General features: G+C 40.8%; 1 protein-coding gene across 1 annotated transcript in view; it reads left to right on the top strand.

The window, feature by feature from the left end:
- Positions 1–18,416, top strand: part of CRCP (CGRP receptor component) — a 34,569-nt gene extending 16,153 nt beyond the window's left edge. The window contains exons 5-6 of the mRNA XM_075517834.1: positions 7,865–7,922; positions 16,367–18,416. Of these exons, the coding sequence (XP_075373949.1) occupies positions 7,865–7,922; positions 16,367–16,510 (202 nt within the window). The 3' untranslated portion in view covers positions 16,511–18,416. The remainder of the gene's footprint in view (positions 1–7,864; positions 7,923–16,366) is intronic.
- The last annotated feature ends 5,203 nt before the right edge of the window (positions 18,417–23,619 follow it).

The following is a 23,619-nucleotide window of genomic DNA, read 5'->3' as shown; positions in this document are numbered from 1 at the left end:
CTGTACAGTCACAGATGTTTTAGGGGTTTTTTTTTAGCTGTGTGCTGTATCTTGGCACTAATACTGTTCTCTTCTTACCCGTGCCTATAGATCTCTTCCTAGAAAAACAAAACATGCATGCATATATATTTACATACAGCCTAGGAGTTCAGTAGCTAAAAAATGGGCAATACAAAGACATTCAATATGAGGTTTTGGTTAAAATATAAATGCTGCACATATTTGGGTAGCTGCTGACAGAAGAGGATACTATTGTGTAAATTAAGATGAAATGTATGTAACTGTTTTTATTATTTTTTAGAATCTGTGAGTTTAGTATGCACTGTAGCAGTGTGCTCTCCATTCTGTCTACCCAAATATGCAGTGTGATCTTGACCACAAGACAGTGATTTTTTTTTTTTTTTTGTCTTCTAGGATAACTTTTTTTTTGACTGTGAATGTAATGTAATCCTACATCCTCACCTCCTACAATATACACTCTCCCCTCAAACGCAGACCTCAGAGCCATTTTCTTCTCCCATAACTGCAAGCATTTTTGTCTCCTGCAGCCCGAGCTTTATTTATCCCAAAGCCCACTCCACATCATTTTGCCCTCAGCTGGAAATGCTGATCTTGGCTCTAGCTGAGTCTCAGCTACTGCTGCATGTGGCCTAGAAGTGAGGAGGCACTGCTCAGCCTAACAGCAGTAATTGCCATTTTGGGATTTCTCACTAGGCAGGTCCTGCAAGAGTCTGCATAACAGACAATTAACTCTGATTAGTGGAATCTTGCTTTTATGTGAGAAAATGGCTTTCAGCTGTCACTCATCTTTTGTATGTATTCTTCTCTTGAATGAGCAGCTTTCATGTTCCAAACAGCGTTACTAAAATCCAGACAGTCCAGAGAAAATACAAGACTTACTTTTTTGGGGCAATTATGCTGAAACTGTTCTTCACCTTCTGTTTAGTTGAATGGGACAGTTATTCTTTTTATTTAGTGAGCGTGACTGTAAACATGCATGCTGTAGAAAGTGTAAAGATGGATTCATCTGAGTTGGATAAAGTTCCTTTTATTTTTTAGATGTAATGGAGCATGAACTAAATTCAGGCTTATCACGTCTGTGCCCATGCAAAATACTGCAGTCAGCACTGATACTGATGCATGTTCAGGCTTGCAGTGTTTGCCTTCCTTAAAGCTTATTTCTGATGGAATTGTGGGTATTTAGGTTCTAATTTGTGTACGTGCCAGCAAGAAATCCCAGGTACAACAAGACACTGACCCTAACAGTCAACTTTTGGTATCAGTGTTAAGAAAGTGCAGCGGGTACTGAGCTCCAACTCGTACTGCATGCGGTGCTGCACTGCTTACTGCTAGCGTTGGGGGCTGAGGAATCCAGTTTTCTTTGCAACATTGAACTTCAGAGGCATTTTGTGAGTGTTTGCTTCAAGGGGATGCCAAGAGTAGTACTGGTCGCTCCATTTGTTACCAATAGGGAAGGTCAGAAATTGCCTGCAGGCAGAAGAGCTGGGACCAAAGCATCAAAAGGGTCCCCTGAGCTGATCTCAGATTTTTGTACTTGGAATGGATGTCTGTATTCTGTACCAACAGCAGGAAAGCTGCTAACGTGGACCTCCCGAGTAAGCAGAGGTAACTGTTCATGTCTTGCACACATGCATGCTTGGTATTTCTTAAATAATCTTAGCAGCTGGATATTTACTAAACCAAAAAGATAAAATGTTACTGTCCTCTGTTGCAGGAGGAGCGTATCTACCCATACTAGTATCCAGTGTACCTGCCCTAGTATCAACATATTTGTCCAAATGTCTTCAATTACAGTCAATTATCCCTTTGCCTTTTTGCAATATTTTGCCAAAATAAAATAACTTACATCTTCGTTATCAGAATGATGTTTAGGTTGATCAGCAAATAACTAGCTACGTAGCGGTTTTCAGATGACCCTTACTGAATAGTTGGTCATTTCTCTGCGTCTTTGGATTCAATCTCTCTGTAAATAAAACAAATGCATTGCTTAAATCATAATTATATAATGTTAACATGTCTAAAGATTATTATTATTTTTTAGTGTTAATTAGTGTTTATAATTTCAAAGGCCTGTAGCACTGCACAAGCACCTTCAGATGAAATATGTCATTTGTGTAGCCTTTGGTTTTTTGCACCCTGCTGCTAATTCCTTTTTGATGTTCCGAGTCGTTTTTCCAGTAGGGAGCTTTGCAGATCAAAAACAGGCATGAAATTTTTCACATAACACATTTTAATGACTGACTTGCAAATTCTCTCTCACTCTTCTGTACACATTTTAAAAACTGCAGATAGTCTGAATGATACCAGCTTCGCTGAAATAATGCTTTTGAGATCCGTTTGTCCCAACTGTAAAACTTCTGTCTATTCCCTAATAAGTTATAGTAATGTTAATGTTATAAGCAAAAAGTCTTTCAGAGGTGACCTTTTTTATTTCTTGTCTTCAGGAAACATGAACGGTTTCACGAACTGATTGTTTTAGTCATGATGTATAACTTGTTTTAATTTATTTCTGTTGTTACCTGCTCTGCCACTAATCTTGCTGTGATAAACATGATGGAGTTCTACCTGTTCTAAAATAGCTCTGGATAAATAAGATTTGCATTCTTTAGCACAGGCATGATATGGCTTTAGTTATTTGATTCTGTTTATTTGGCTCTGAAGTGTTGTCGGCAGCAAATTTCAAAGGTAGTACTTGAAAAACAAGAATATGAGAAAATTTATCTTATGTGTTCTTTTTGTAAAAGTCAAATAATATGTTTTGTCTGGAGATGTGGTGGAGCTATAGGGTTGGATTAGGACATGTTTTGCTGCAAAAGTAAAGAAAGATTTGCTTGAAAAGGCTCTGATCTCCGAAGTGGCGTGTGAGTGTACAGTGCAGTGAGAAACTTGTATGAATTCGTTAAACAGTGAACATAAAAGTCTGTCTTTGTAAGTAGGGCTTTGGGAGGAGGGGGAAGTGTTTTACCAGTAAATACCCTCGTAGCTCTCCTGTGAGAGCTGCAAATGTTGTCTCTGTTTTAGATGTCTGGAAACTGAGGCACAGACGCATGCTTGGCCAGGGACCGTAAAGCAAATAACATTGAAAGCCAGGACCAGAGCGCCAGCTTCCACATCTCCGTCAAGTGCTCCAGGCACTGAACCAGGCAGTTTGCTAGCTCTTGAGGAAAAAGCACTAAATCTTTCATACATTCATTCAGATTAATTGGCCAGATTTTTGTACACTGAAGATGTTATTTAATATTCTTTACCCAGCTCTGTTAGGACTTCTGCTTTTATGGCAGTGATGTGTTTTGCTACAATTTTACAAGGGAGGAGGTTTTCTCTCATTGAGAAAATGAGAGAAATGAAGGGTCATTAAATGACCTCTCAATTTTAATTCTGGTCTAAAGGATGTCAGTACTTGTCTCCCATCAATATTAAGGTTTTATTTCTGCCCTTTCATTACTTATGACAGTAGTAAATGGCAGCAGTTATAAATACCTTATCTTTTTGACAGTAAAGCAGCCAACAGTGGTGCTCTCAGTTCAGTGTTAAATTCAGCCATGCTCTTAATAGTCTCTTGTTGTAAACATCAAGCTGCCAAATAGATATAAGTGATTAGCATGGCAAAACAAAGGAGGCGTATTCACTGCTTCCCACCAATGGAAACATATTTGGCTTTCATCCTTGATTCTCCAAAACCAAAGCAATCTAACAAATCTGGCTAACCAAGCTAATTCTGATTCCTTTGTGGCGTCCGTAAAATCACAATATTCAGAATTTTAAGATCAAACCCTGTGCTGCAAAGGGGTTGTTAACAAGAGAGGGGGAAAAAATGTAAACAGTTCTTCTGCAGGAGGGAAAAGAGAGAGCGTAGTCACTACAGTGGGAATTGCCTTTAAATACTGATTTATACTGTAATTGACACAAAGGACCTTCCTCCCAGCATCCTCCTGTATTTTTGCAGCCTGGATATGCCGTACAGTTCGTGAATGCAAGGACGGATCCTTTTCAGGGCACTACAAAATCTCCAAGAGGAAGGAGGAGGCCTGGCCAGGGGCCACGACCACACGGTCCTTTTCAGCATTATATAGTGGAGCCTTCAGAGAATATAGCAACGTCTCCTGCGATGTACTGTCTGAAGGGCCTTCCCTTTTCTCCTCCCACACCACATCTTTTCCCCATTCTTACACCTCCAAAACCCAATACCTTTTAAAGCAGTCACCGCTTAACCGTTCCCCTTTGGTCTTACTGTCTGTAAAATGGGAATAGTGATCCTTACTACTTTATGCAAGACATACAAATAAGTGCAGGCAAGCTCGAGGAACTAATTTGACAATTGGCGTTTCTTAGAAAACACTTTGAAACCACTGTTAAAATATTTGCTTTAGGAACATATTTAGGCACCCTTTTTTTTTAAGGAGTAAGTTGATGGCCCTGCTTGGAAGGGCAAATGCTGATGTGCAGGTAGAAACATCTTGTTCTTCAGCAAAAATAATCTTTTAGCTGTGAAATCTGAAATCGATGTGAAATCTGCCACACTTGTTGGCATTTATCCAGGTGCCAAATGTCACTTTATTGCAAGCTTTTCCTGAAGACTGAGAAAAATCTGATGTGGTTCTGCAGAAGTAGAAAAGAAGATTAAAAGGATAGGGTGGTACCCAAAATGTTTGAGCTCGTTTTTTAAACAGACATTTTGAACAGTTCTGTGATTGATTAAAATGGAGTTTTCCTCTTTTTTTTTCTCCTTTATAAAGTCCTGATTCCTTATCCCCTTCTCCAATTTTGAAATATAGAGAGGAAAAAAATAGGTACATTTGTAAAGTAAATGTAAATTCAAGATGTTGAACTGTGTACGCTTTTTAATGGTAAATGAATATATAGGAGGATTTCTTGGAGCTTTCTGTTGTGAATTGTTCATATTTCACAAATGCTGCATTTTAAAATTGCAAGCTTTTCTTTTGAAGTTGAAAGTCATGATTAGAATTATTTTCCAGCATTTTATAAAAATGATGGCAGAATGGCTCAGGGACTAGGTGGATCAGTTAAAAACTTTTCTTTTTTAGGATTTTGGTTTTGTCACCGAAGCAGGCTGGGTCTAAAAACAACGGTCAGTGTGTCATCTCTTCGAAGCTGTTTTCTGTTCTTTAGGGCTGTGAATACACATGACAAAACCCTCTGGTGTAATGAAGCTCGATGTTTCGTATCAGCAAAGCTGTTGCCTTCACTGAGCCACAGAGTCTCCCGTAGTCCTATTTCCATCACTAAGTCACTTGCAATCATGGATGTTTTAGCTGAAGAGGGTCTGTTAGACCGCCCAATCTGTAGCAATACAGGATTTTTCCTTCAGGAGACATAAGCCAGGAAAATTTTATGCTAGTGCTGCTCCTTTGGTATGTTCAGTGGATATATGAAGGGCCTTATTCTCTTTGGGTGTCAGCTGCCTGCCTTCTTAAGTATTAAATTCAGTCTCTTGACACGCACATGTGCGTGCATGTACACACCCCAGCAATGCATCACTTGTCAAAGGCTTCTCCTGAGAAGTCTAAACACCTTGGTCTTTGAACACGTGCCGGCGCACCTACGTGAATGATAAAGTATTGAAATACCTGACAATGTTATAAGCTGTTAGCTGGTGTTAGATTCCAAGGGCAGCCAGTGTCGGAGGCCATTTGAAAAGAGGTGGTATCTCTGAAGTATCTCCAGACACAGAGACATTGACCTGTTGGTTGTAAATGCCTGCATGGGAGCGCTCGGGGCTGTGAATTACAGCATCTCTGCTCTCCTGAAGGCCACCCACATGTCCAATAAACCAGGGGGAAACGCTTCAGAATCAGTTTAAATATGCATTAAAGATGCCTTTTAAATAATAATAAATTCCAAGCTTTAATTCTTCAAAATCGTAGTTCACTACTGTATTGCAGACTGGAAGATTGTGCCTGTTAACTGTCAGTTCTCACTTGAACGCGTGAATGTGTGCGATAGAGGTGCTGCGTAAACATAGGTGGCTGCTAGGACAGGCTGTATGTCAAGTAATAATAATTCAAGATATTTTTGCCCAAAAAAATGTATGTTCAAGTTCGTTTACTCATTGTATCTGTTATTATTACACTGTAATTTTATCGTTTGGTTATAAAAGTGCATTTGTTACCGTTTCATATGCCCTTTTAGACATCTGTTTTATCTTTAGGAGTGTTTTATTATTGTGCTTCTCTGTTCTAAAATACAAAGGTCAGCTCAGATCATTAGCCGTGCTGCTATTATGTGGTCAATGTTAATGTTTTGAGCTTCTGAAATTAATGAAATATGCATTACTGGCATATGACAGCTGGTTTTTACTTTGTTTTTAGAAGGATTTGTATTTAAGTAGGGTGTAAAATTAAGAATTTTTGGCTGCAGAGCTATTGCCTAAATGTTGTAGTTTGAATTTAATGAATATACTTGTTTGATCACGTCTTCCAAAAAAAAAAAAAAGAGATTTTTCGATGTCAGTGAAATTTTTTTCCCTCATACCCCTTTTTTTCTATTTTAATGATCAAAGTGTTTAAACGGACGTTTGTGAGATCTCATGATTTCTTTATGAGAAAGTAGAGCTAATAACTGTTTGGTGAAAATGAGTGTAGAAAAGCAGTGAGGCTGGGCGAGCTTAATGACGGTTCTGAATGTATCAGGAATTTTGCCACTGGCTTCAGAGGTGCTAAACTGGCTCTCTGATTATTAAAGTGTTTTGTGTTTAGGTACCAAAGTCAGACAAGTTTTACTGACTTCTCCCCCTGTAGGCAGATGAGAATGGCATGGGGCTATTAAAAATACAGCTGCAACATGGTTCATATCTGAAGTCAAAACAAAAGAAGCTAGTATTGATTGAAGTGCTTTTGTGCTAAAGGTACAGGACTGCAAATCTGAATGCATAGAATCACTTTCTGTCTGCCTCAGAGTGTGGACAGGTAATCAGAAGTGTTTGAGTTACTGTAAATTAATGAATTATCACTTTTAAACCACAATAAGTGACCATACTTTTACAACTCAGGCACCGATTGAGGGTGGTGAGGGTTTTTTTGGCATTTTCTGTATCTTTGCTACCTTGCTGTTTGTGGTCGTACAAGTCTTCGTGGGACTGTGCAGTGAATCAAGTCAAAAACAACCCAGAAAAAAGAGGTTGGTTATCTTTACAGTCCAGCTCAGTCCCCCACCGGGTTTGCTGCATGGTGCCCAACAGTTGTAGAGATGCAACGGAAAGGGAGATTTGCATGGGAACAGAGATGAAGATACATTTTTGCCCAAAGATACATGTGTAAAAGTATGGCCTCAGCCCATTGTAATAACCTATGAAAAAATGCATTGGCCTAAACCGTATGGGTTGCAGAGAGTACATGAGACCAAGTGGTTTCAAGCTGATTTTTTTTTTTTAAACTTTGCATTTGCAGTGGGCTAAAAGAATAAACAAGTTATTGCCGCTTGGCTGACGTCTTGTAGCTTCTTAGGTATGATAATAGTTCTTGTGGTTCATAGCAAAAGAGTCTGTGATCTTTGACAAGTTGTTTAGCATTTCTGTGCAGCGTTAAACAAAGCAACAGTGCATGTTAATGAATGCTTGTACAGTAATGATCTAAGGGCCTCTGCCTTGCCCCCTTAGACTGGAGGTGGCAACAGCAGTATGTCTAAACACACAAGAAAGTACTTTATTTAAAATATCCAAATTATCATGGTGATTAAACCTCACTGCAAACCCAGTCTGAATTATTCTTGGCAATGGTGTTTGATCCCTAAGTTATCAGGAATGTATTTGCATCTTGCCAGTCATTTGAGGGCATTCTCAAATTATATAGTAATGCGGATTGTTTTACGCTTTGCTTTTAAACAGGGCAGAAAAGCTCCAGTTGCTTAACCACAGGCCTGTGACAGCAGTTGAAATACAGCTGGTAAGTAACAATGCTCCTGACTGTTCAAAGCTTAAATGAAAGCAGCTTTAACCTTGAAGATCAATTGAATAATTACTTTCTCATGGTCAGTGATTGAATGTATCCCTTTATGCACATCTTTACATTAATGGTTTCAAATCCACTCTGCTTCCTCTCTGAGACGTCCTTAGAGACTTGCCCATCTTTCTCTCAGACATTCTCCACCTCTGTTTGCTTCAGTGTCACATATTGAAAATGCCCAATGCAGTCATTAAAGGTTAGTTACAGTATTGCGAGTAAGAATATATTTAACCTGAGTCTTTTTGCTGTTGCTCTGTAATGAAGTACTTCACTTTTTGACAGCTGTGATGACATGGTTGGTTTGATGGCAGGGTTTTATGTTATAGTAAAACCAAACACGCTAAAAAGGAATGAGTAATGCCTGATAGGGAATTTTGAGCAGTGGTGCAGGATGAGAACTGGATATAAACAGACTTTCTGATGGAAAGTGGCCATTATCAATCTGTTAAGCATAATTCTGATGTAAAGAGAGATTGTCACTAAATAGAAATGGATGGTTATATTCTCTGAAGTATCTCCTTAAGAATACAAAATCCTGTGGTAATAAAGAAATTATTATAATAAGGATATTCTTTTAATAAAGATCTCTTACATTAAGAACATCTGTTTACAATATTATCCTGAAACCAAACTATGTAGTAACAGGATCATATTTTGCTGCAAAGAAGGGGAGGATTAAAGAGGTACCAGTAGGACTATTTTTCTTTTGTACTCAAGGAGCAGACATTATAATGCTGAAGGCGTCTCATAAAAGAATGCTTCTAGCTGAGGAATTAATACTGTGTTTTGTAATTGAAGAGATCAGTGTCAATCATCAACTCAACCAAGAGCGTTAAGGCTTCATGAGTTTTGCTTAGGAAGTTAGTCATAAGCGGTGATGTAGAGCCCTGCCTCATACTTTCGTTAGCCTCATGTGCTTAGACACAGATTTATTATATTCCCATATAGGTCATATACTGTCTTTTTTTCCTTCTTCAAATGCAATAATCTTTTGCTGCTTTCAGGTGACTGTGGTTTTGTCTGTCTTTTCCCTTCTCCCCTTGTTATCCTACCTCATTCCTCATTATCTTATCTATCCGTAAAATACTGAAAATAGTTTTGCTTCTGTGTCATGTTTGAAGTCCAGGAGGCAAGTATAAGAAATTTGGGCCTTTATATTAGAAGTCAGGTTTCTGTAAAGTGTCATACTTTAGATATTCTGAGGTTTGTAATGTCAAAGTTAGATAAAACTCATTGCTAAAACTTACAGAATACAGCTACGAGATTTGAGTTCAGTCTCAGCCCATTATTGATACGTAACCCTTCTCTAATGATCAAAAGCAACTTGTGAAAAATGTAATATTCGTACATTTGGGGACTAACCTGAATTTGTATCCTCATGGAAGTATTGGGGATGCAGTTACTTCTGTTCCATTGCAATACCCCTGTAATTCCCAGGGCAAGTTTCTCCAAAACTAGTATTACAGTAAACTAGGTTGACTGGATAGTTAACACTGTGTTAAATTAAGCCTCCCCAGAATTGCAGTACACTTACTCTTTCATCAAAGCACACCAAGTCTTTTGAGCTCAATAACTGCTAGGAAACTGCAGGCCATTTTTGTTAGGGAAATACAGAGACTAGGAGCAATAGCACGGAAATGATTTTGCTTTTCGATTGCTGTCTTGAATCATTTTGGGGTTTGGTGAGGACAGGGGAAAGAGATTTTAGCAGTGCTACTTCGTCAAACACACAAAACCTCTGTCTTCTCTGAGCATCTTTTGAGTATAAAATGATGCAGAGCTGTGGAGTCTACCAGCATTTTCTTCTTTGATGTCGGTAGGGAGAAGATTACCCATAGACAGATTTCATGCAGGCAAGTTAATTCACTGCAGTTGATGGCTGAGAGACAACCTTACAGAGAAGTGAATAATAGGTCTAAAATTGCCTTGATTCTCTTGTCACTGAACTTGCCCCTGCCACTCAAAAGCTTTGAGTCGCTCCTGGAATTGAATCGGAAATACATCATGACTTCTGATCACTTCCCATAATGTAGGCAAATCAATCTTATTTTTTAAAAAGCTTTAAACAAAACGCCAAACAAGCCGTATCTCTGTCTCTCACTTGCTCAAATAGTTTTGATGTGTCAAACTTTTACTCAGTGCTGCCTGTCCGTGGAATGGAGTCAAATTTACCTGATAGGCTTTTAATAGCTGATGTGAGGGGATAGTTATATTTACTACTGCTTGGTGCTTTTTTGCCTTTCCAGCTTTTTGGCTTTTTACTTTCCCTCTATAAAATTCCCTGTCTTTAGTTGTATGCAAACAATAAATCAATTTTGATAAAATTATATTTAAGCTAAAAAGCAAACTTATGTTGCGATCTTTTGATCTCAAGTTCTTTTGTAAGTCTTTATGCATAAATTGCTGTAATTGTTCGTATTTGTCTCTTCCGGACTGTGTGCCAGGATTTATTTTCAAACAACAATAGCAACAAAAGGAGCATAAAATTCTAATTCGTATCCCACAGGGTAAAACACTGTACACATTGCAGCTATCTTGACCTCCTGTTTTAATCTTTAACATATGTTGTTCCTGGCTCAGTGAATCACAAAGGAGGGAAGAAAAAAAAGACAGTGATGTTGATCTAGCCGTGACAGTTGTTCAGCTTTACTTAATGCTGAACCGTGATGGGTTTGAAGATTAAGCATCATCTTTTCTAATTAACAAATTGCTCCACATTCTTCTTTCTGAATGGAAAAGTAGATTTTAATTCTGTGCTCTTTAAAACTAGATTTCCGTCTCGGAGAGCTTTGTACCTCGTGATACGTGCTCTGCATAACCAGCCTGGCAGATTGTCTTTTGTTGAGTAGAAAATAATAATGTAAAGTATTCCTCTGGAAAATGGAAGATGTTAGAGGATTTAAATGTTCTATTTTCTCAACAATATATTTTGCTTCCCACTTTGCATACTTGGTTAATTATCTCTGAGGGACATTAATCCTATCATTCAGTCTTTTACTTTATTTCTTTTTTTATGCGCTTTTTTCCGATTAGCATGTTGGTGCTGAACAATTTCAAATTACGGCTCAAAGGAGGAAATAGCAGTCATTTTCTCATAAAATATGTACTTCCTACACTGGAGTTAGATTATGTGCTTGATAGCTTTGGAAGTGATCAGTACCCCTATTTCCTTTTTTACTGTAGTTCACCGATTATTTTCTAAATAGAATTCTTAGCTTATTATTCAAATAAACAATAGCTTTTAACCCACAGGTTGTTCTGTTCTGTGATGCTGCATCAAATATTACTTATCCTTCAGACAGTTTCTCAGTTCTTTCCAAACTTTTTAGGGTTCTTCAGTGTGACTTTATTTATTCTTCAACATTTGCAGTGTATTGTCATGTCTCAGGAGGCTAAACGAAATAAACATTAGCATTGATAGCTTAAAAGAAGCACAGTGAGGATGATGAAGTCTCTTACACTTACCTTTTCTGCTTACCTAAGTAAAAGCACAGGTATGGTTAGGGAAAGCATGTTCCTAAAATGTTTGTCCTTGTTTCACCAAGTAAAAAAAAAAAATCTAGACAAGTATGCATGTGTATATATATGTCTATGTTCATATTTTGTGCTTACATGTGTACATGGCACTATGAACATACAGATTTGCACTTTTATTTTATGAATAAACACTTTAATCTTTGAAATTATCTTGATAGTCAGGCTAGCTGTTATTTTCTGATTTACCTTCTCGATAAATAAAATCTTTAAAAGCTTCTGAAAATGACTTTCTGCCATGAGAATTTATCAGCAGGTTTTAATGTGACTTACTGCTTAATGTAATTGTATTATTATACTCTGATTTGGTAATTATGGTCGTTTTGTTCCTCTGAGAAATTCATACATAGTGCTCAATTAAAAAAAGCTACTGTTAAAATGTGCAGCTGGGAAAGGCTGCATGGTCGTAAAATATTCCACATACACATTTGTTTAATAAGCACAGCTCTGGTTCCCAGCAGCGGTTACGTTACTGAGCAAGGCATCTGCCAGTGTTTAATTCTGCAGTTTGAGATATTTGTCTTTCCATTCTCTTGTAGCAAAATTCAGTGATGGATGTTGGATGCATGTTTCATTTTGCTCTGTTAGCCCGTGTATAGATCTATCTGGAGAGGCAGAACAGAATTGGCATCCTTTTCTTGACGTACTCTCCATTTAGTAAATGTTTGCCTAATTTTAAGCATAAAGTCCAGTTAAGTTAGTTGGACCTCTTGAGTACTTGAAATTAAGTCAATACATAAGCTGTGGCTTAATGGTTGTAGGTACAAGGTGCTTAAGCAGGTGAAAAATTGGTTATTGGACTTCTAAACAAAGGTAGCCTTGCTCTCAAAGGTGAGCAGTACAGTGGCTTCAGCTGCCTTCTGGATAATTTGTATATATTCCACAGTTCTGAAAATCTGGCTGTTTTTATCAATACATTTATCAATAAAGTAAGAAGCAACTTTAGGTACTCAGGCTTGAAATACTAGCTGCAGGGGGAACATGCCTCCTTTTTTTTTTCTTTTTTTTTTTTTTTTTTTTTTAGCTGTAAGAATTTTATGCCAATTAAGTTACCAAATAAAGTTTTCCTGCTTCCTTCCTTGATTCCTTCTTTGGTCATCTTGTAGATTATATTTAGAGCATTAGCTGGGGGGGAAATGAAATGTGAAAATTGCAATATATTCATACAGTAAGCAATGAGAGTTTAATAACTAACTGTTACTAGTCTGAGTGAAGTAGAAGTTATTGTTGAGGCCTGACTTGACTGAGTTGATCTTGACCACATAGTTGCATTTCATAGGAAATACATACTGTGTATATGTATGAATGACTTTAATATGCTATAACATTTGCTACAAAAACACCGTAGTTATTTTGGGATAGTATAGACTTGAATGCTGAAAAGCAGTAACGACTTGGGAATTACTTATTACAAGAAGCAGCATAGCTGCCATGACTTACTGCCTTTCTCTGTGTTCATTTCAAGAAACTCCTTGCTCTGAGCCCTGAGGAGACATGCTTGTCTTGCTGCACATCAGGGTGCTTTTTATCTATCAGTTGTGTTGCTGTAGCATTGTCCAAGTCTGTTACTTGTGCAAACCCCTGAATATTGAAAATACACAGTTCACTGGAGCTTTGGTTGATGATACCCTACGCTTTGCAAATGGCATCATCTGTGAGAATAATCTATTTCCATTTGGCTTGTGTGGCACTGCCAACATAAACATCTTATGTCATACGCTTATTAAAAACATTTGCATTTTTGTTTTCCTTAGTATAAACTTTGCATTCCTGACTGCTTATGGTTTGAATCTGTTGCTTGAGCAGTTTCAGCCAATTGCAAGTTAGAGGTTAGCAAGGATTTTGATAGAATTTTTTTTTTTTCATGTATTGGTAAAATTCTTGCTGGAAAAGGAGGTACATGAATACAGTTGTTTCTTTTTGCCTCTTAGGCTTTTTCTTACACATAATTTCTCTTCTGAGCATCATAACATTATTTCCTAGTACGACTAGTAGCAAAATTTTTTTGACTTATAGTGGTAAATCAGAAGACTGTGCGAACATCTGTTGAATTTAGCATAAGCCTCTGAGTGACCTTCTGTTTCCCTTTATATCTGTTTTCCTTTAGGACAGTTTCATTTGTCTCCTTTATCCACATGCTCTCTGTGCTTAATTTTTGAATTTTTCCTTTTGGGCATGTTGCATTGCTGCTTCCTAATTGCTTATGTTTTCATAAGTTGCTGCTCAGGCTGTTTCCCTGAAGAGTGAAAAAGAGATTATTTTTATAGCTTATGCTTTTGATCCTTTGAACTCTTGAATAGTATCACAGCAAAATAGCGCCGAAGCATCAACTTGAATAATAAGCTGCCTGTCCTGCCAAATGTAGATTTTTGTCTATCGGTAGTTCCTGATGTGAGAGCTGGCAGTGAGGATGCACGGCTCGGAGGCACTGAGAGGTGAGCCATTGATGAATTTGCTGCAGTAGTTCAAGGAATTACCACTTCCCTCTGGCAGAGACTACGGATCTGTCAACAGAAGGGGATTTGGAGCTACATTACCCGCTCCTCAGTATCCAGTCTCTTTCTTTAAAGATGCTTTTCTCAACAGTTTAATGAGACATCAGTTACAGCACCAATGCATCTGAAACATGAGAGACTATTTTCTTTCATCAACTTTCTGGTAAAGTGTGATTTCTTAAACTGCCTGAGCAATCACCGGAGCTCATCTGTCAATGTCCCGAGTCGTATCTGCAGTTTGTCAGTCCTGCAGGCTTCCGTGCTCAGCCAGTACAAGTGACATCAACGCGATTGTTCATATCGGGAGTTAGGGCATTACTCATTTGGCACTCAGGAGCACGTAAGCAGCAGTGATTACACACTTGCGTAAGTATATTCTGCCTCAAATGCAGAAGTTGAGAAGAGTTGATGCTGATCTAGAAATCACTCTCTATTACCTGTTTAAGTTCTGATCAAATCCTTGTGTTTTAACTCTGGCTACCTGAAGCAAGCACCTAAAGGAGAAAGTGTTTGGAGAAGAAAGGGAAAGGACATGTATAGGGAGGGATAAAATTTAAATGGGGAAGAGGGGCAGACTTCATGTGATCCAATAAATCAAATCTAAACCAGGCAAGGTGCCATTTTTCTGAAGATCGGGAGAGCAGTGGGATGGTAACGAATGCAGGAGACATTGGCCACTAAGAGAGAAATCATTCTGCCTTAAGTGATATTGCCTGTCCAAAGGATGTGGGCTTTTTCTTTGTACGGTTCCTGCTGCTATGGGGCTGTCACCTTTAAAGTTCAATGTAACAGTAATTAATAACACTATAATCCAGTCTAAAAACCAGGCTGATAATCCTCTACAAAACTTAATAGCATAGGTCATCTGTAGAGTAATGGCTTTGTCAGCAGTACTGGCAACAAAGAGTGTATTTACGCACTGTAACATACTTTATTGTATAATTTTGATGCTCCAAGGTATGCTAGTCAAGCTGCTGAGATGATCACTCCTGAAATGCCATCTAGCAGGCAATCATCTGATACCGCTTCAGTAGCTGCAGCAGTTGCTTACACAGAAGGATAACGTTAGGAGGATTTTTAGTACATTTTAACTCATAGTGTATAGTATAGCAGCCCGCGGTAATGAGAGCCAGGGGTGTTTTTCAGGCCAAGGTCCTACAGTAGTTCTTGAACTAACTGTAGTTGGAAAGCCACTCCATAGAGAATTTCATCCTTTGATCAGGATGGTCCCCAGAAACAAGCATTTGCAAATGGATGTTCAGTGTCTGCCTTTTGCTACATGAGTGGATTCTAGCGTGCTCGCTTTCATCTCGTCAAGGATCTGTGGATAATGGCTGATGAAAGATGATCAGATTGTGCAAAGAGGGCTCATAGGACATTGAAGAAAAAAAAAGTTAATTGAATATACCACTCTGCTTTTTAGAAGGCAAGAAGCATCTGAATAGCTGACAAATGATAGCTAGAACTGATTAAACCTGCGTCGACTTGGAACCATAATTAATATAAATCACCATTCTTCAAAGGACATTTTAGAGGACTTTATATAAAAAAGAAAATCTCAAACTCCGCAATCCTAATTGGTTTCATTTGCGTTTGAAGAGTTCATTTGGCTTGCTTTGCCAGTCCTCTGACAAGCTTTTCCTTTTAACAGCTGCCTATAAATTAGGGCAGTTGTTTTTACTGGTAGTAGTGATATAAGAGTTCCCACAGCTCCACAGTGAGGGTAGGTCTCTAATTAATCTTACAGAATTTTACTGTTGATTCATGACAGCATTTTTTGTGTTGCTCAGAGCTTTTATATGCTTTTATATTCAGGAATCTCACAATGTAAGTAAATTCCAATAAAGTATAGCTGCTGTAGGATTAGATGGCTTCTTTTATGGCCTAATTACTTATAACCTAGGTGCTGGATAAGATACCAAGGTGCAGGTAACCACTATCAGGTTATGTCATTTCAGTTCTCGCATGAAAGCACAGGAACTTAGAAGAATAGCTCTGGAAGGTAGCTCTGCACGTGAGCTAAATGAAAAGCCTGGCTCAAGATACTAATGTGTAGGTTGAGAGGCTTTAGGAGAAACCAGGGAGGAAAGCCTGTTTGGGTGTGTTGTTTTCCTTGTTGTAAAGAAAGCAGGGTCTCATTATGGAGGGCCAATTGTCATGGTTAACAATGGAGCTCTTCTTTCTTTTTTTAAATATTGTAAGAGTTCCACTTTGTAAAATGCTTTTGTAATGAGCTCAGACTATGTCTTGCATTCATTGAGACTAGTATTTCCCAATTAGTTGAGTCCTTCTGTTTGGAGCTGAGGAAGGCAGTATGGATTTAATGATAACACTAGATTGATTTTTGACCTGCAGATGGTAGAAGAAAGCGAGGAAAGGCTAACAGAAGAGCAGATCGAGTCACTTCTCCAGACAGTCACCAGTATTCTTCCGGGGGATCCAGAAGAGCAGCAGAGAGACTCGGCAATGGCAACCGAAGACAAAGGTGACCAAGCGTAGGAGGCATCTAGACCAAAGCTGGCAACCATTTCAGCAGAGGAGAATTGGCTAATATTTTTCTGATTTTTTTTTACTTGATACCAGTTTCATCTTGTATTGCACATCGTCGTAAAGTATGTTACAGTTTTTGTTACTCAGAGGTGATGAGGGAACCAATTGTTTACAAGAAAGCATGGAAAAGGACACTATTGTTTTGGCATTTTGTCATAAACGGGGATGGTCATAACTGGGTTTGTAATGTAGCAGTCTGGGAAATTATGGGTCACAGGATCTGAAGCTTTTGTATTTTTTTCCATTACCCATATAACAGCTGTACATTTGAATAGGCTTATATGCAGCTGGCAATGTTTTAATTATCACAGCAGTACTATAATTATAATTGCTTTCACATGCTTTTGAATTGCCCAACTGCTTGTCAGAATACGGTCTACAATACAAAGCCAACTTTTGGAGCTGTTTGTGAAAAGGGCTGTTTTCAGGGATCAGAACAGAGAGTAACGTACAAGAACTGCTTGGTATCTGGCCAGACAATTGCAAGTAGGCTGTTGGCATCGTGGAAGTGAGAGGGTCTGTTGGCAGGGTAGCTGTTCTCAAGGATGTCTGACAGTCTGTACTTGCTGAGAGGGAGATCCGGATCATCAGCTAAATCAACACATGCCACTGAAATCAGCTGAGTTGGACCAGTTTACAGCGGTTGAGGCTCTGGACTCAAATGTTAAGGCTCTTAGTAATACAAACAGAAGAACATTTAAGTGTGAGGTGTATATTTTCCCTTTGAACGTTTGTTCCAATATTTATATATAGACAAGTCACAGTCCTGTGAACATGAATGAGTCAACACTGAAGTGAAGTCCTAATCCGGTTTAGAAGAATGAGAATCGGTCCTGGCTGAAGCAGAATTTTCTGTGTACTGAGCTTTTGTCTGATGAAAGATTTCAGGATCATGTATTTAATGTTGAAACATTGATGATTATAATAAATCTTTTGTATATATACATAAAGTCATGAGTAACACACAGCACTGGTTTTATACTATGACTGCATCCTGGGAATTTTGTGGCTTATAGACAAGATGTCAGATACTCTGATTCAAGGTCCTTTTTTTTTTTTTTTTTTTTTTCCCCCCACACTTCTGTCATGGTTTTATTTTTTGTGTTTTTATACAAAGAATCTATGCTTTATGAGCATTAGTTGTGCTTTATATGAAAGGGAGTGATAACTTCCAGTGTCTGGGGGATTTATGATATGCATTTCCGTGGTAGTTTAAGCTTCTTTGATGTTTGGAGAGGAAAGGAAATTACCAAAAAATGTATTTGTTACCTCTTAAAAATAATTTATCTTACATTAAATGCATTCCAAGGCTGAAGACTAAAGGTACGTTCTGACTGCATAAGTATAGTATTAGAGGGGAAAAGTCCTTGGTGGTTTTTGTGATACATCAATATACATTTTCTCTTGAAATGGGTAACAAAACAAAAGAGATGAGTAGATCGTATCACAGAATGACGTGAAATTAATTTTAAAATTAGCATTTTTACTCTTAGCAGTCACTGGTGGTGTTTGACATCCTGTGGCCTTGAGCTGCAAGTCTTTACATTTTTATCTGTCGTCTTTTTCTAAAATTAAGTTATTGAAGCATGTTCTAAACTTATGAAAAGCAGATGGAAGCAGATTGCAAGTATCTTTAGCCTGCAAGAATATTTTAACAGATCTCTGAAGTTGGATGTTCCATCTTGGGAATTGCTGATTTGTTATCATAATGGATTTTTGCCAGCATCCATGTTGTCTTCCATTGTATGCATATTGTACAAGATACAAGAACCCATTCGCTTGCTATTGTATTTAACCTTTTTATCAAAATCAATTCCAGATGGATGCATATATTAAACTGGTGCAAATGCTTTGATAGCTTGTTCAGTCTCAATTAAGATACGTAAACGGTAATCTCCCTAAAAATGCAATATTGAATAACATTTGAAGGGATCTAGGATTTCGACATCTGCATTACATCAAGAAATCTTTTTAAAATCTACTGTCTGTGCTCTCTGCCCGTGTAAGTGCAGGTGAGGAATTACTCTGGCTCCGAGAGCAGTTTTCGTGTTGTGTTGTTTACTCTCAGGTTTGTTCTTTGGAAAGCCGAGACTCAGAAATGATTTATGGAGAGCAAATGTCATCTTGCTTATGTGATACCATTTTTCCAGTGTCCTATATATTACATAAAAGATCTGCCCGTCTCCCAAGGCTGCATTTTGTTTTCTTAACTAATCAGTTTCCTAACACAATAAATGTACTCTGCTAGTTCTTTTGAAGGAGACAAGACGGCATGAAGAGAGTGGCCCTCTGATGCGTCGTGTACGCAAGAAAAAGTATGTGTGTATTGGGCGCTTAAAAGCTCGGTCTGTAATTTTGAGAAGAAAAGGGCAATGTACTCGACACTTTCTGAACATTTAAGAAGTGCATATTATTTTTAGCTTTCTTATTTCTCCTGTGTTTCTCACTTTTATTCTGTATTGCACGATTGGGTCTTGGCAGATTGACAGCTCTGCTTATGGCAGCTCTTGTGCTCTCGTTGCTGCTCTGGGAGAAAGGGGGAACGAGCTGCCAGAATTCCTCTGCTGTTTTGATGCTTTAAAATACCTGGGGTTTCTCTTTTCGTAAATTCAAGCCTAAGAAGGCCAGCTTTCTTTAGGATTGTTTGGCAGGCCTGGCTGGAGAAGTTTTATTAGCAAAAACCTTTGTTTTACGGGAGGAGAAGGAGCTGCTGCTTCTACCTGGCTGTGCTCTGGTGCTTGGAAGGGGAAGTAGATACACTGGAAACAGAGATGTCCGCAGGGAATTTTGTAGAAGATGCAGGAAATCCCTACGGATGAGCTGAGCATCTTGGTGGTGGTCATGCTGTGGCAGGGCTGTGTGTGAGGCTGTTGCCCACTATTGAAATGCAGAATTTGACAAGCTCTCCTTTTCTTGCAGGGAGCAAAACGCATTTTGTTTGTCTGTATTTGTGTGGTGTATTTACTAGATACAGGTGTGTAGTCTTAATTAGAAAAAGCAAACCCAGAAAGTTTGGAGGTTTGGCTTTCTTCTGAAGAAGGTTTTCCTTTGGGCAGGTTTTCTTCTGAAGCATGTCTCTAAACCACGTTGAAGTAGTACATTGAAATGGCATTCAAGCCTAATGCATCGGTGGGCTGAAAGGGTTAAATAACATCTACGTGGTGTCTTGAAGTTTAAAAAAGTGTTCATACAAATGTTTTTTAAAAAGGTCCTGTCATAAGCAGTTCTGTACATAACTTTTTAGTTACTAAAATCTCTACCGGTCATAGACAAGCTATTGCTTTTGAAGTCAACCAAACCGGGCTGATTTACACCAGTTGAGAATCATGCCCTAAAATAATCAACCAGTCACATCACGATACGGCGTCAGGGGCAGATGTCTGCAGCTGCTGTAATCCTAGCAGACCCCTGGCACATGAAGAATAATCAAACTGGACGTATTTTTGAAACTGTCATACCTTAGAAGAAATAAAAGTTGAGAAATTTAACTAGAACGCAGCTGAGTTGTTGCAGACCGAAGTCAGCATGTGCCCTGGAGCAAATTCCTGCTGGCCCCAGACCTGTCTTGGAGGCTGCTCCAAGAGGGAGTGGGGTGAGCTGCAGGCTGCCTAGTTCGTACTTTGCTCTTCATCCCGTTGGAAATCCGTGTTGACCCTGCTCGAGCCGGGGAGGTTGGACTAGGTGATCTCCAGAGCTCCCATCCAGCCTCAGTGTTTCTGTCAGTCTGCTTTCCCTTCCTCCCGCTATGGACTCGGGGTGGTTTTTTTGTTTGCTCACTCATTGCGGAGGCAAAGGCTGCTCCCGTTGATAGCTGAGACACCGCGGATTGGGGGTTTCTCCCTTGTCCCCCTTTCCGTCCATGCCTGGTGCAGCGTGGCCCCTTTGCAGGTGGGTGCTTGGGGCTCTGGCACGAAGCAAATACTTTGTTTCTGGAATGTTGACAAAGAGAGAAGGGGACAGTCTTGCAAGGATCGCAGCAGGATTTTGTGTCCTGCCTGCGTTTTCATCCGTTGCCTGAGCCTGAAATCGGAGTTTATGAAGTTGCTCTGCATTAGCAGCGTGTCCTGCACATTGCAGCTACGACAGCGAGTTGAGTCTGTTCCAAAAGAGGCTCCTCTCATATGAAGGATGTGTCCCAGGATGCTGCTGGGATAAGATGGTGTTTCAGTGTGATCTTAATCACAGTTTTCCCTTGAGTTTTGCTTAATGTTATTCTACAGGCCAAATTAATCCAGAGTGCTTCTCCCCTGCCTTAAATTTGGCCTGAAATACAGAACCATTCACTCATTCATGCTGACTGTGCTCGGCCCCTCCGAGTCAAGCCACGGGTGAATTAACCCAACCCAAACTGGGATTATTCTGGATCCCGGTTTTGAAATGCACAAGTTTTTCTGTATTGCATTTTCTATGACTAAACTTTTGCTTGCCTCTGCCTCCCTGGGGTGGCAGCTCTTTGCCACGGCGATGTGCAAACAGCACGTTCTGTATCCCAGAAAATGCTTCGCTTCCTAGGCATGAAATCTGCTTCCCCATGTTTGGATGCAGGCTTCGAAAGCATCGGTCTCAACTGGGAGCTACTGTTGTTTGAGGGACTTCTGAAACGCTTTGGGTTTTGGCAGGGGCGAGGGGAGTCGGGGGAGCCTGTGTGCACCTCAGCCTGGCCGAGACGGGGCTTTTCCCCCTTTTCTGTCTTCATTTTCCATCCACTACCCATAACCAGCCTTTTCCAGCCTCTTCCTGGTACCAGCTCCCAGAGCGAAGGGGATGCCAGGCTGTTTCAAAAGCCGTACCGCAGAAGGAGCGTGAAGAAGACCTTTCATGCCTGAAAACCTGTCTGGTTTTTGCAATTGTACCGGTTGGTCTAAATAACAGATAGCGTCTTGCCCCGTGAGCTTTGCCTCACTGATAAGAACATCTGTGGTTATGAAATGTTCCTGGTAAGTGAGAAGGACTCGTGGAAATCTCTCCGTCGACTCCTCTCCAGCGCAGGCAGGCGATGCTCACAAGTTAACCGCCCGGCAGGCAGCAGCAGCTGCCTCTTCGTGCTCTGACCCACAAAAATAAAGCCTTACATTTAAATCTGAGCAACAACTATCGTCCTTTTAGGATGAGATGGTGACCAGGCAGGGACTAAAACTCCGCTCCTGCTGTTCCCGGAGGTCAGTTCTTTGTCCGTAGAGATTTATTTCCTTTCCCGCAGATGAGCAGCACTGGGATGGAAGATGCGGAGCAGGGAGCCGGCATGGCAGGACAGGTGGCATCTGTCCCAGCAATGGGAGACGCCGTGGGGTGGGTGCATGGAGCAGCGCTGGGTAGCGAGGTGCAGGTGGAGAGGGGACCGCATCGCAGGGCTGGCGTTTCCCACCTTGAGAGCTTTCCGTTGGGTCTCTACCACCACCCAGCCAGCGAGAGGAGAGGAGAGTGATACGGTGGCTTTGGAGCCGGACTGAATCAGCAACCGCCAGCTCTACCACCGGCCTGTGACCTTGGAAGTCGTTTCTCTTCTCTCTGCCTTGATTTCTTCTTTGGCCAAAGGCCATTTTTTTTTTTTTTTTCTCCGAAGGCCTTGGGACAGGAGGTTAGCGATCAGCTGGGCTCGGGCAGGGCTGTCGCTCGGGACTTGCAGCGAGGCTGACACCAGGAGAGCTGCCCAAGGGCTTGTTTGAGATTTTTTGTGCATCTTGACAGATAAAGGAGCCTTTTGTACTAATAACTACGGGCTGCAGCCCTCGGCTTTCCCCGTGCTTTGAGACCGGTGTGCGGGTGTCCGCGCCTCGCTGCCAGGGTGGCTGCACCCGCAGCCGCGCTGCTGTGGCTGTGTCCCCGTCCTCCTGGACGCGTGGGTGTCCGCCGTGCTGGAGGGCTCTGCTGGGGCTGTCCCCTTCCCGCGGCAGTCCCGGCGTCGCTGTGTACTCGCCTATCTGCGGTGAACCCTTGGAGGTTGTTTGTACGGGGAGTCAAGTTAGGAATTTCATAGGGCGAGGAGCGCCAGACTTCACAGCCTTGCGCCCCTGGGAATTACCCCACCACGAAGGCATGTCCTGCATGCGCTGCACATCGTTCCCATTGCTCGTAGCAGAGATAACAGGGAGTTGCACTGTGTGATGAAATGACTTTCTAAGGAAAACATCTGTGCTCTTGATTTGGGCACAAGATCAAGTCTGAGGATGGGGCTGAGCCATGAAGCCAAAGGAAAGCGTTCCCTTGTGGGAGGGCTGCCGAGCGTTGCGGGGCCAGTGCCCGTGTCCCCTTCAGCAGGGGAAAGTCATGCTTTCTAGAGAAGCAGCTAATTTAAATTATTTAATGGCAAACAAAGGGTCATGTTTCTGCAGGAAACCCAAATTACACGTGTTTAAAATGCAATCATGGGGGCAGATCCTGAGCTGGCGTACACGGACGTTGCTTTCCCGACCTCGGTGGCACAACAGCAACCTGTGCAGGAGCATCCCGTGACGCAGGGAGAACGTGGGGAGGGCAGCGCTCGGGCTCATCCCAGCGAGAGAGTTTGCGAAGGGTGACCTGGGGACACCACAACTGGCCTTTCTGCATCGGCGAGGTGTTGGTAGGGAAGATCCAGTTTGTGTCCCTAAGCGAGCACTGCGGCAGAGCTGACGTTGGGGACGTGGGAAGAGTGAGGCAGGGAGCAGGCAGCTGGAAAGCCAAGAGATGAATGAGCAGTGAGTACCAAAATGAGCATCGTACCTCTTCCTCACCTGTGAGAGCGATGCCTTTGGGTGATGAGATCCTTCCCTAAGGACACTGGTTCCTCACCACCAGCTCGATAACCCAACGCTCCTGATGCCAGGCTGTGGGATTGGGAATTGGGATCCCTGTTCCCTGGTGGGATCCTCTAAAAGGGGAGGGGTTTGGGTCAAGGCAGGCAGGGAACTGGTTGTCCTTGGGATGCTAAAGCTCTTTAAAATATTTCAACAGCAGCTGGGATGCATCCAACCCCCCCACACTCCCAGACAAGCCCAGGGAATTCTCTAAAGAAGCCCAAAGCAGCCTTTAAAAAGCACAAGTGATGTTTTGTAGCCTTCCTGGAGAGAGGAGGGTCA

This window comes from Mycteria americana, chromosome 15 (genome assembly GCF_035582795.1).
Source record: "Mycteria americana isolate JAX WOST 10 ecotype Jacksonville Zoo and Gardens chromosome 15, USCA_MyAme_1.0, whole genome shotgun sequence".
NCBI classification, from domain to species: Eukaryota; Metazoa; Chordata; class Aves; order Ciconiiformes; family Ciconiidae; genus Mycteria; species Mycteria americana.
This window is presented reverse-complemented; position numbering and strand designations above follow the sequence as displayed.